General features: G+C 37.9%; 1 protein-coding gene across 1 annotated transcript in view; it reads right to left on the bottom strand.

Annotated features, from left to right (window-relative positions):
• Window positions 1–2,307: 2,307 nt before the first annotated feature.
• The window catches only part of FMR1NB (FMR1 neighbor), a 46,695-nt gene continuing 36,111 nt past the window's right edge, over window positions 2,308–12,891 (bottom strand). The window contains exons 5-6 of the mRNA XM_050775214.1: window positions 3,964–4,112; window positions 2,308–2,471 (exon numbers count right to left, since the gene is read on the bottom strand). Of these exons, the coding sequence (XP_050631171.1) occupies window positions 3,977–4,112 (136 nt within the window). The 3' untranslated portion in view covers window positions 2,308–2,471; window positions 3,964–3,976. The remainder of the gene's footprint in view (window positions 2,472–3,963; window positions 4,113–12,891) is intronic.

Here is a 12,891-nt window from a genome sequence, read left to right as displayed (position 1 = left end):
GTATACATGACTCCTTTCTATGATTTCAGTTTGCCTTGGAAATGCCTGTTCATCATAGCAAAAGCGAAGAACTCCACAAGTCATTTTTGTTTCTAATTCAATTATACACACAGATATTTTATTTATTGAACATCAGACACTGTCCTAGGCACTTTAGCCTATGATGGTTAATTTTATGTGTCAACTTGACTGGGCCATGGGGTGACCAGAATTTGGTCAAACATTATTCTGGGTGTGTCAGTGAAGGTGTTTTGGGATATGATTAACACTTAAATTGGTAGACTAAGTAAAGCAGATTGTGCTTCCTCACATGAGTGGGCCTCATCCAATCAGTTGAAGCCCTGAGTAGAACAAAAAGGGTGACCCTCCTTTGAGTAAGAAAGAATTCCCCCTGCCAGAATACCTTCAAACTGAGACACTGGCTCTTCCTGAGTCTCAAGCCCGCCAGCTTTTGAATGGAAACTGTACCATTGGCTCTCTTGGTTCTCAGGCCTTTGAACTCAGCCTAGAACTAAACCCAGCTCTCTTGGATCTCCAGCTTGCTGACTCAGATCTTGGGACTTGTCCACCTACATAACCACATGAGCCAATTTCTTATAATACATTTATTTGTGCATATATGATATATTCATATATGTGTGTGTGTGTGTATATACACACATATATATATAAAATATACATACATACATACCCTACTGATATCTGTACAGCTTGCTCCCTTACTTCCTGAGATTCTCACTCAAATATCATATTCTCAGTAAGGCCTACTCTGGCCACCTTATGTAAAACTACAAACTTCCCTCACACTCCCTAGTACTTTTTCCTGCTTTATTTTTTTCCTCCTTAGCACACGTTATCTAACATACTAGGTATTTTACTGATTGATTTTGTTTCTTTTCTGGATACTTCACTAGAATGTAAACTCTATAAGGGCAGATATTTTTGTATTTTTTTTTTTTTTACTTCTGTTTCCCCAGCACTACAGTACCTAGCACATATTGTTGAATAAATGAATAAATGACCACATTATTTTCATTTGCATCCAAGCGAGTTGCACTAAATGTGCATTTCAGTTGCACTGAAAAATTTGGACTCTTGATTCAAAAGGGTATCTGCAACAGATCTCCTTCTGTCTGGTGTCTATCAAACATCTCAACAGCTTCTTCAGAAGATAATCATACTGCTGTCTTGATAAATCTTGCAATGCACACGTTGTGGATCTTACCTTCAGCAAGCATTTTCAATTGTGGGGCTTTGTGCTTTGTTGGCTCAAATGACACCTCCTACAACAGAGCAAATATGGAGATGTGTACATTTCCCAGGCGTGGTGCCTTTATGAACCTCCATTTGACAAGAACTCTTTTATTCTCATTATATCTGCAAGCTCTGGATCTATCCAAAATTTTTGTAATAAGAGCTTTTTCTTTTCTGATCACCAAAAACCAAGACTTCTTCCATCAAAATTGCAATCTATTCATATCATAACTGAATCCTGAGAAACTTGAGTGTCCTCCCCTTTCAGTTCTTCTCATTCTCCAAGCGACTACTAGTCTGGGCAAGGTGCCCCTGTGAAGTGCTCCCATAGACTTGATACTCTTTTTATCATAGCCCTGCCATTACTTCTTTACCTGGCTTCCTCTCCAGCTGTACTGTGAGCTCCATCAAGGCAGGGTCAAGTCTGTCTTGCTCATGACTCTATCTCCAAGCACAAAGAGTGCATGGCACATAACAGGAACTCAATGAATGTTTGCCAAATGAATGAGTAACAAGCCCAGGTAAACTTGAGTCTCACATATTTCCAAAGAAAAAAGTGAATCATAGGACATGATTTTAAAAAATAAGCATAATAAATTCATATATATCACAGAACGCAATTATTTAAAAAGAAAACACAAGATAACAGTATTTAGCACTAGTGAAATTATGATTTTTTTCCTTTATCCTATATTTTCTTCTTTACCAAATTTCCTATAATAATTGTATTTTACTTTTATAGTGGGAAAAGTAACACTATAAATTATAAAATAAAAAACCCTACAAATTATCTTCACCTCTTTTCCTCAAAATAAATGAAGTCCCATACACTGCAACATATGATCATTGGGGTTTTTCTCTCTGCTTGCTGACAGGTGAATAACAATATGGAACATATGTCTTATTTAGTACCAACAGAAGTATACCTTGATACAATAACCCAAGTTGGAAAAATCATGTAACTTTTTAGGATCTGAAATGCCACCAGTGTTTTAGGCATGTTTTTAAAGATTCTGTAGGAACCGTTTTTAATAAAAAGAATTCAGATTCTGGTTTGATGCACGAAAACAGAACTCAATTTTATTTCACGTTTGAAAGTAAACATGACAAAAATAAGAACCAATTTTTAACTTTCCAAAATGCTCCATGAGGTTTGGATGGCTGAGACAGTCCCCTCTGCTCTGAATGGTTTGTGTTGTCTCAAGGGGAAAATAATGCTATGGGAGAAAAGTAAAGTGGGGTTAAACAACTTGAAAAGACTAGTATTCACACATCACACTTTGTCATAAAAGGAAGTCCCTGCAACAAAATTATCAAATTCTTTATAGTGAATGTTATGATTAACTTATGTATTTTCAGTTTGCCAGTACATCATCTTCTGTTCTGTGAGGCATACATATAAAATAGATTAGAGCAAATATCATTAGAGAGATAATTTCTGAATAACAAAGTTAACTTCCATGTCTCAGTGAATGGTCCACAGAAACCAAGTTTTGTTAGCCTAGTTATAATGTTATATATGTATATATGTGTGTGTAGATGTGTACATATGCACACATGTATTGCATCAAACTGATACAAGGAAATATATTCATATGAATAATAATACAAGGCATTATTATAGTAATATATATTTATGTCTTAGCTTAAGTAAATATGTATCAAATATACATATATGATACCTTATATAAAGATTTTCTTTTTTTTCTTCTGAGATAAATTGCTTTTCCTATTCATCAAATCAACCTTCTCATTCTGAAGATTGGTGAAATGAAGCCCAGGAAAGTTAAACGACTTGCTCAAGCATACACTGTAAATAATGGCAGAACTGGGACTAAAGCCAGAGTCTCCTGACACAGAATTCAGTGGTCTGTTATTCCATTCCTTTGCCTCTCTGTAACTTAACACCTTAATTTTGGGTAGTGCTTTGCAATTTTCAAAACATTTTCACATACATTATATTGTTTAAGTTACACAAAAAATCTAAGATGATGGTATCAAGGAACTGAAAGGTTAATTTCACTGCCTATGGAAACACTACTAGTTAATGACCTGGGTCTCCTTACTCCCAGTCCCTGAGATACAGCTTTGTTTCTCACCAACCATTTTATTCTTACTTGGTCCTTCACAGTTATTTTGGGAGGAGGAGACCCAAGTCAAGGCTAGGGGTCTATAAGCCTGTACAAGTGTAACTTGTACAAAGTAGTCCCTAGTATATGATTCTGGGATCCCTCTCTCAACCTCTTCTAACACTACATCATGCAGGTTTGAAGAACAGGTAGCTGAGACTAACAGGTAAGATCCAGGATTCAATCTCAGCTCTGTCAGACTCCTAAGGCCATGCTCCTTCCACTGGATATGTGATGTGGTCACATATGAGGACTGTGGCCTTCATTATTTACCAAGGGTGTCTATCAGGGAGCCATAGAGTCAGAGTGGGCAGGTTCAACTTCTTTTCTCCCTCTGAAAAGCTGACCTGTGTATACCATATAATGTGGCACTCAAAACAATTTGGCACATTTCTTATCCATTTTCCTACCATCTCAATATCTCTAGTGATAAATATTTGTTCAGAAGCTGCCCCTCCTGTGATCCAAACATTTGTGTGGTTAAAAAAATGTTTCAGTCAAACCAAGATGATGGTAGAAATATAAAGCTAACAAGAATCAGAGATTGAGCACTTCAACTTGAAATCCTATTGTCAATTACCTTTGGTCTCTTGCTACTCTTCACCATGTTCCTCATCTCCTCTTGCTGCTCTCTGTAACATTTTAGACTTCCTCTTTCGTTTCCTTCTTTGTTTCTTCAAACCCGTTACAACTCTGCTGACCTTCCTTCGTAAATAATTGGCCCACTTGCTGTAATATAAGAAGTTCAAGTGAAACCCTATTTCTCGTTAGTGACAGAATAATAATGGGAGGTTATAAGGAAAAAAATATTTGCCCAGATAACTATACTCTCTCACTTGATATTTTTAACTCACCAGATTTAATAAATCTGACAGAAATTATTCCACTTGGCTTGCTCATATTGATCATCATAACCATCACTATTATTCTCTATACAGTCATTTTGATTATGTGACCTTTTGTAACAGAAATGCTCTCCCACTTCCCTGTGCTGACATCAATGTTACCCACTCTTTAACAGTAAGCATAGATATTATCTTGTCTAGGAAGTCTTCTCTTCCACTCCTAGTTTAGAGGGATTCCTTCCTCCTATGAACTTCAAATCTACATAGTAATGGCTCACATTATATTAGCATTGACAATTTTCAAAGCACTTTCACTTACTCCTGTTGTCATTGGGTATACAATCTCGTACCTCCTTGTATTTGTGTGGACAGTTGGTAAAGGGGCACTTGAGAGGCTACCACATGCCAAGAACTTCACTAAGTGCTTTATATACTTTCTCATTAAATCCTCCAACAACCCTAGAATGTGTGTTTCCTATTTTGCAAATGATTAAACTGGGGCTTAAAGAGGTAAGATAATTCACCCAAGGTCACAGATAACTAGTAATGGAGACGCCAGGATTTAAAGGTAGGTCTGTTTGACTCTAAAGTACAAGCTTTTTCCATTAGACCACTTTGCAGTGTTCATGAATAATGGCTAGTAGCAGGTATGATAAACTTCCTATGTGCCAAGGCCTGTATATAAGCATGTCATGTGCATGATCTCATTTAATCTTCATAACGACTTGATGAGGCAGGTATTATTTCTATCATTCCCATTTTTCATATGGGGAAACTGAGGCACCAAGCGGGAAAGTAACTTGTCGAGGTCACCAAACTACTCAGTAGTAGAAGCAGGATTCAAATCCAGATCTACCTAAATCTAAAGTACAATCTCTCTCCTACTACACTAACCTGTCTCATTCTCTCCTCAAAGCTTGTAAATTCCTTCAGACTGGAACCTTACCTTATCACTTTTTATATCCCACAGAGGAAATGGAAATGTTTGTTGATTTTTATCAAGAAATGTTTGTTGATTTTTATGCTTATAGGGCTTTTACTTTCTAAAGAACTAAACATAAGCCAAGAAGAAAAAAAATAGTAATGTTCATGGCAGAGTTAAGCAAAGAGAAAAATCCAAAGATAGAAAAAAAGAGAGAAAGATTTGCACACAATATGATGAAGAGGTAATGACAGATAAATAATCCTATCCTCCGCTCAAGCTAGGTAGCATACAGAAGAAGATACAAGGACATTGTAAGTGCTACTTAGCTGTACAGAAAAACAAGGTTCTGAGCATGTGGGTCCCAGAGATACATAAGTCTGCCTTTGAAATTATGACTTTGAAGATAATACTAACTTTTCTACCCTAAAACTGTATTACTGGGTTGACACTGAGCTCCACTAGGTTAGACGAATGTGGAACAAAGAAATTCTTTCCCAATTTATCATAAAAATGTCTCCTGGCATAAACGAAATGGTAAGTGAAGGCAAAAAATATATTTATATGATTTATCTATGGCCTGTTTATGTTGCCATGTTGTTACCTGCAGTCTAAAAAAATAATAACTGAAAGAACTACACAGTTCTCAGTCCCTTGGGGCCAGATGTGTTTGAGAATGCAGATTATTTTGGATTTTAGAAAGGTAATATGACATCATATATTGAATATTACATGACATTCCCATGGGGTCTGGGGTAGCATCTCATAATCAAACACAGTAACATTTCTGCAACAAAATATATGAATATTCACTCTAAGAATTAAATAATGACTAGAAGGAATCTCAGTCCAGATTTGTCACAAAATGAATGAAACAAAATTTTTAGGTTTGCAGAAATTTTTGAATTTCAGGATTTTAGAGAAGAAACTGAGAACTTATGCTTTTTTCTAATGCTGTGATGTCAATATATCCTATTTTATATAATTAAAATGACTATGTCTTCTTTATCCACAGATTTATTTTAAATTTGGTCATGTACATTTCACCTTAACTATCAACATAAAAGCAACAACGGCCTTATTATTTCAAAACCGGCCTAGGTTTCAGAGGACTTGGTTTTTGTTCAGCCTCATCACTAACTGGCTATATGACTAACATTTACTACTGAGATCCAAGGTTAGCTATTCCACCTAACATCCAGTGAAAATGCCCAAGGGAGAGAGTAGGAGTGAAATGATTTTTCAGTGTACTAGAGGTGATTTTCTTCTTTTCATATGAAGTGTTATATATCATGGCCAGCATACTCACACTGAAAAGGTCAATTTCTTGCACACTCATTCACTCACTGATATATTTGCTCATTTATTAAATAAACATTATTCTAAGTACTAGAGACATAAACATGAATAAGATATGGTACCTGTCCTTGAGGAGCTTAAAATTTAGAAGGGAAAGTAGATATACAAACAATATTACATTGAGATAAGTTCAAGTAGAGGTAATCAGAGATTGGTAGAAGGCAGACAAGAAGAAGCTTGACCCAATGTGTGCAGGAGGTTTGGAATAAGCTTCCTAGAAGAGGTGACATCTAAGATGAGACCTGCAGCCTGAGTAGAGAGAGCCAGATAAAGAAAAGTGGAGGTGGGGAGATGCATAAGAGCATTTCAGTCAGCAGATACACTTTATGAGAATCAGAGTGGCAAGATGGCATGTTGTTTGTAAACATCAAGTAGAGTAGCATGGCTGGAAATGTTAAGTGAGCTCACTGGAAATTTCTAATGACACAGATCCACATAGTTGTGGGACATTTTTTTCTTCTAAAAATTCCCAGGAGCCTAGATCTAAGAGCAGAGAAGTGGTATGGATTCAGTTTCAATGAAACAAGGAGACCGGAAACAAGAATGGATTAAAGTACTAGACTACGGAATCCAGGCTGGATTTAAAAAAAAAGCAGATGATGTTAGGAAGATGGCAGACCAGGAGAAAAAAGAGAGTTAAAGAGGCTGGAGGCCTCAATGAGTTAAATAACAGGTCCAGCAAAAAAAAAAAAGCAGAGAAAAAGCTAGAGGACAAGGAACCTATGGTCAAAGGGTAGGATTTTGAACTTTAAGATTTCAGAGACTAGAGGTTCAATTTTTAGTGAATAACAATGTTCAAGATGTGGGCATGAAACTGGGTGGCCAATGATGAGTAAAGGGGCAATTCCTCAGAATTGAGTACATCAGGGAACTCTGAGGCTAGGGGCTCAAAGAAACAAAAACATACATCACTGAAGAAATTTGTTGGGTGTTTTGGAACCTCAAGAGTTTAACATAACTGATCAGAAAGAAAGAAATGGCCTGAGGACAGAGCAAGATGGCAGAATAGAAGACTCTAACAATTATCCCCATCCTACCCCACCATAGGAACACCAAATTTAACAACTATCTACACAGAAAGAAAAAAAAAAAGCACCTTCATAAGAATCAAAAATCAGGGGAGCACTCAGAGTACTTGCTTTTACCTTCATATAGCTGAAAGAAGTACTAACGAAAGTACGAAAGACTGTCTTGAATTGCCAATGCCACCTCTCCCCTACCCCCAGCAGTGGCTGCATGGCACAGAAAAAGAATCTGTGCACTTGGGAGAGAAAGAGTGCAGCAATTGTGAGACATGACATTGAACTCAGAGCTGCCCTGTCAAAGCAGAAAGCAAAACCAGGCTGAACTCAGCTGATGCCCACTCACAGGGGGACTATTTAAACCAGACCTAGCCAGAGGGGAACCACCCATCCCAGTGGTCAGGATTGAATCTGGCAAGCCTTGCCACTGTGGGCCAAAAGTTCACTGCGGCCCTCAATAATCTTGAAAGGCAGTCTAGGCCACAAGGACTGCAATTCTTAGGTGAGTCCTAGTGCTGAATTGGGCTAAGAATCAGTGGATTTAGGAGGCACACAACCTACTGATACACTAGCCAGGGTGCCTAAGGGAATGCTGGTGCCACCCCTCCCCTAACTCCAGGCTGCAAAACTCACAGCTCCAAAAGAGACTCCTTCCATCTGTTTCAGAAGAGGAAGGGGAAGAGTGAAGATGACTTTGTCTTACATCTTGGATATCAGCTCAGCCACAGTAGGAAAGGGCACCAGTCAGAGTCAAGAGGTCCCCTTTTCATGCCCTAGCTCACAGATGACAGTTCTAGATATACCCTGAACCAGGAGAGAATCTACTGCCTTAAAGGGAAGGATCCAGTCCTGGCAGGACCTGCTGACTGAAAAGCCCTCGGGTCCTGAATAACAAGCAGTGATACCTAGGTAATATGCTGTGAGCCTTGGGTGAGACTTTGAGACTTGCTGAATGCAGGTGTGACTCAGCACATCCTCAGCTGTTGTGGCTACAGGGAGAGACTCCTGCTTGAGAAAAGCAGTGGGAAAAGTAAAGGGAACTTTGTCTTGAACCTTAATTACCAGCTTAGTCACAGGGGAGTAGAGCACCAAGTGGGCTTTTAGGGTACCCAATCCTGGGCCTTGGCTGTTAGATGGCATTTCTGGACCTGCCCTGGGCCAGAGGGGAGCCCACTGCCCTGAAGGGTGGTGAGTTCCAGGCCAGGTAACATTCACCACAAGCAGACAGAAGAGTCCTTGGGCTTTAAGAGAACATTGGCAGTACTCTCAGTGGGCCTGCAGTGGTGGTTGCCACAAGGTAGGGCTTTTCCACCTGTAGAAAGGGGAAGAAACAGTGGGAAGAACTGCATCTTGTGGTGAGTGCCAGATCACCTGCAGTACAACAGAATACTAGGTATATTTCTAAGATTTTGACTCAAGTTCTTGGCTCCTGGAAAGTACCGTTGGACATGCCTGGGGCCTGCAAGAACTCACCACCCTGAAGGAAAGGATACAAGGCTCGCTGGCTTTGCCACCTGCTGTTTACAAACAGCAGTCCCAGTGCCTTGAGCGAACATAGCCAGGTAGTGATTACAGTGAGCCTTGGACAAGACCTAGTGCTGTGCTGGCTTAAGGTCTGACCTAGTGCTGTCCCAGTGGTGGTGGCCTCAGTGGCGTTTGGGTCACCTCACCCCAAAGCTCCAGGCAGCTCAGCCCAGAGAGAGAGAGATTCCATTTGATTGGGGAAAAGGAAAGGATGAGAACTAGAGCCTCTGATGGTAATCCAGGGAATTATTCTGTTTTTTATCCAAGACCATTAAGGCAATACCTCTACAAGTCTGCAAGAGCCACAGTGTCACTGAATTTGGTATGCCTCCTAATGCAAATACAGCTTAGATAACAACACTCAAGTCCCTTAGAACACCTGGAAATCTGTCCGAAGAAAGATAGGTACAAACAAGCCCAGATAGTGAACAGTACAATGAATACCTAACTCTTCAATGCCCAGACACAGACGAACATTCACAAGCATCAAGACCATCCAGGAAAATGTGAAATCACCAAATGAACTAAATAAGGCACCAGAGACTAATCCTGGAGAAACAGAGACATAGTACCTTTCAGACAAAGAATTCAAAATAGCTGTTTTGAGGAAACACAAAGAAATTCAACAGAACCCAGAAAAGGAATGCAGAATTATATCAGATAAATTGAACAAAGAGGTTGAAATAATTAAAAATAATCAGGCAGAAATTCTGGAGTTAAAAATGCAACCGACATACTGAAGAATGCATCAGAGTTTTTTAATAGCAGATTGATCAAGTAGAATAAACAATTAGTGACCTTGAAGATAGGCTATTTTAAAATACATTAATAGCATTTAAAATGGTCAGAGGAGACAAAAGAAAAAAGAATAAAGAAAACAATGAAACATGCCTACAACATCTAGAAAATAGTCTCAAAAGGGCAAATCTAAGAGTTAGTGGCCTTATAAAGGAGGTAGAGAAGGTGATAGAGGTAAAAGTTTGTTCAAAGTAATAATAACAGAGGATGTCCCAAATCTAGACAAAGATATCAATATACAAGTACAAGAAGGTTATAGAATACCAGGCAGATTTAACCAAAAGATGACCTCAAGGCATTTAATAATCAAACTCCCAAAGGTCAAGGATGAACAACGGATCCTAAAAGCACTAAGAGATAAGAAACAAACGACACACAATGGAGCCCCAGTCAGTCTGGCAGCAGAGTTACCAGCAGAAGCCTTATGGCCAGGAGAGAGTGGCATGATACATATAAGGTGCTGAAGGAAAAATAAGACATACTACTCCTTCACCCTAGAATAGTATGTCCAACGAAAATATCCTTCAAACATGAAGAAAAATAAAGACTTTCCCAGACAAACAAAAGCTGGGGGATTTCATCAATACCAGATATGTCCTACACAAAATGCTAAATTGAATACTTTGACGAAAAAGAAAAGGATGTTAATGACCAATAATAAATCATCTGAAGGCACAAAACTCACCGGTAACAATAAGTATATAGAAAACCACAAAATATTATAACAATGTAACTTTGTTGTATAAACCACTCTTAAGTGGAAAGACTAAAAGACGAACCAATCAAAAATATTAACTGCAACAACTCTTCAAAACATAGACTACTATAAGATATAAACAGAAACAACAAAAAGTTTAGAAGTTGGGGGATGAAGCTATGATGTAAAGTTTTTATTAGTTTCCTTTTTGCTTGTTTGTTTATGCAAACAATGTTATGTTGTTATCAGCTTAAAATAATAGGTTATTAGATAGTATTTGCAAGCCTCATGGTAACGTCTAATCAAAAAACATACAATGGATTCACAGAAAATAAAAAGCAAGAAACTAAATCATATCACCAGAGAAAATCACATTCACTAGAGGAAGACAGGAAGGAAGGAAAGTAGAAGGAGAAGACCACAAGGCCACCAGAAAACAAATAACAAAATGGCAGAAGTAAGTCATTACTTACCAATAATAACACTGAATATAAATGGACTATACTCTCCAATCAAAAGACATAGAGTGGCTGAATAGATATAAAGACGAGACCCAATCATCAGTTGCCTACAAGAAACACCCTTCACCTAAAAAGACACATATGGATTGAAAATAAAGGAATGAAAAAAATACATTCCATACCAATGGAAACCAAGACAGAGCAGGAGTAGCTATACTTACATCAGAAAAAAATATATTTCAAAACAAAACTATATGAAGAAACACAGTTCACCCATAAAGACACATATAGACTGGAAATAAAGGAATGAAAAAAGACATTCCATATCAATGAAATCATCAGTTGCCTACAAGAAACACATTTCACCTAGAAAGATACATATAGATTGAAAATAAAAGAATGAAAAAAAGACATTCCATACCAATGGGAACCAAGACAGAGCAGGAGTAGCTATACTTACATCAGAAAAAATACATTTCAAAACAAAACTATATGAAGAGACAAAGACAGTCACCAAATAATGACAGAGGTCAACTCAGCAATGGAATATAGCAATTGTAAATATATGTGCACCCAACACTGGAGCACCTAGATACATAAAGCAAATAGTATTAGAGCTAAAGATAGAGATAGACCCCAGTACAATAATAGCTAGTGACTTCAATACCCTACTGTCAGCACTGGACAGATCTTCCAGACAGAAAATGAACAAAGTAACATCAGACTTAATCTGCACTGTACACCAAATAGACCTAATAGATATTTAGAGAAAACTTCATACAATGGCTACAGAATACACCTTCTTTCCCCAGCACATGAATTATCCTCAAGGATAGACTGTGTGTTAGGTCACAAAGCAAGCCTTAAAACATTGAAAAAAATTAAAACAATAACAAGCATCTTCTCTCACCACAATGGAATAAAACTAGAAATCAATAACAAGAGGAAATTTGGAAACTATACAAATATATGGAAATTAAACAATATGTTCCTGAATAGCCATGAATCAATGAAGTGATTAAGAAGGAAATTAAAACACTTCTTGAAACAACTGATAATGGACACATGATATACCAAAACCTGGGATACAACAGAAGCAGTACTCAGAGGGAAGATTATAGCTATAAGTACCTATATTAAAAAGAGGGAAAACTTCATATAAACAGCCTAATGATACATCTTAAATAACCAGAAAAGCAAAATCAAACCAAACCCACAATTAGGAGAACAAAATAATAAAGATGAGAGCAGAAATAAATAAATTTGAAATGAATATAAAAGATTAATGAAACAAAAAGTTGTTTTTTAAGAAAGATGAATAAAACTCACAGACCTTTTGCCAGACTAAGCAAACAAGAGAGAATACCCAAATAAGTAAAATCAGAGATAAAAAAGAAGGCATTGTAACTGATACCATAGAAATTCAAAGGTCAATAGTGGCTACTTTGAACAACTATATGCCAATAAATTGGAAAATCTAGAAGAAATGGAAAAATGTCTAGACACATACAACCTAACAAAATTGAACCAGGAAGAAATCCAAAACCTGAGCAGACCAATAACAAGTAATGAGAGCAAAGCTATAACAAAACTCTCCCAGTAAAGAAAAGCCCAGGACCCACGGGCTGGGCACGTTGGCTTCTGTGTGTAATCCCAGCACTTTAGGAGGCCAAGGCAGGTGGATTCCTTGAGCTTAGGAGTTTGAGACCAGCCTGGGCAACATGGTGAAACTTTGTCTCTACCAAATATACAAAAATTAGTTGGGTGTGGTGGCACACGCCTGTGGTCCTGGGTACTCAGGAGACTGAGGTGGGAGGATTGCTGGACCCCAGGAAGTCGAGGCTGCAGTGAGCTATGATTGTGCCACTGCACTCCAGCCT

This window comes from Macaca thibetana, chromosome X, assembly GCF_024542745.1.
Source record: "Macaca thibetana thibetana isolate TM-01 chromosome X, ASM2454274v1, whole genome shotgun sequence".
Lineage (NCBI taxonomy): Eukaryota > Metazoa > Chordata > Mammalia > Primates > Cercopithecidae > Macaca > Macaca thibetana.
This window is presented reverse-complemented; position numbering and strand designations above follow the sequence as displayed.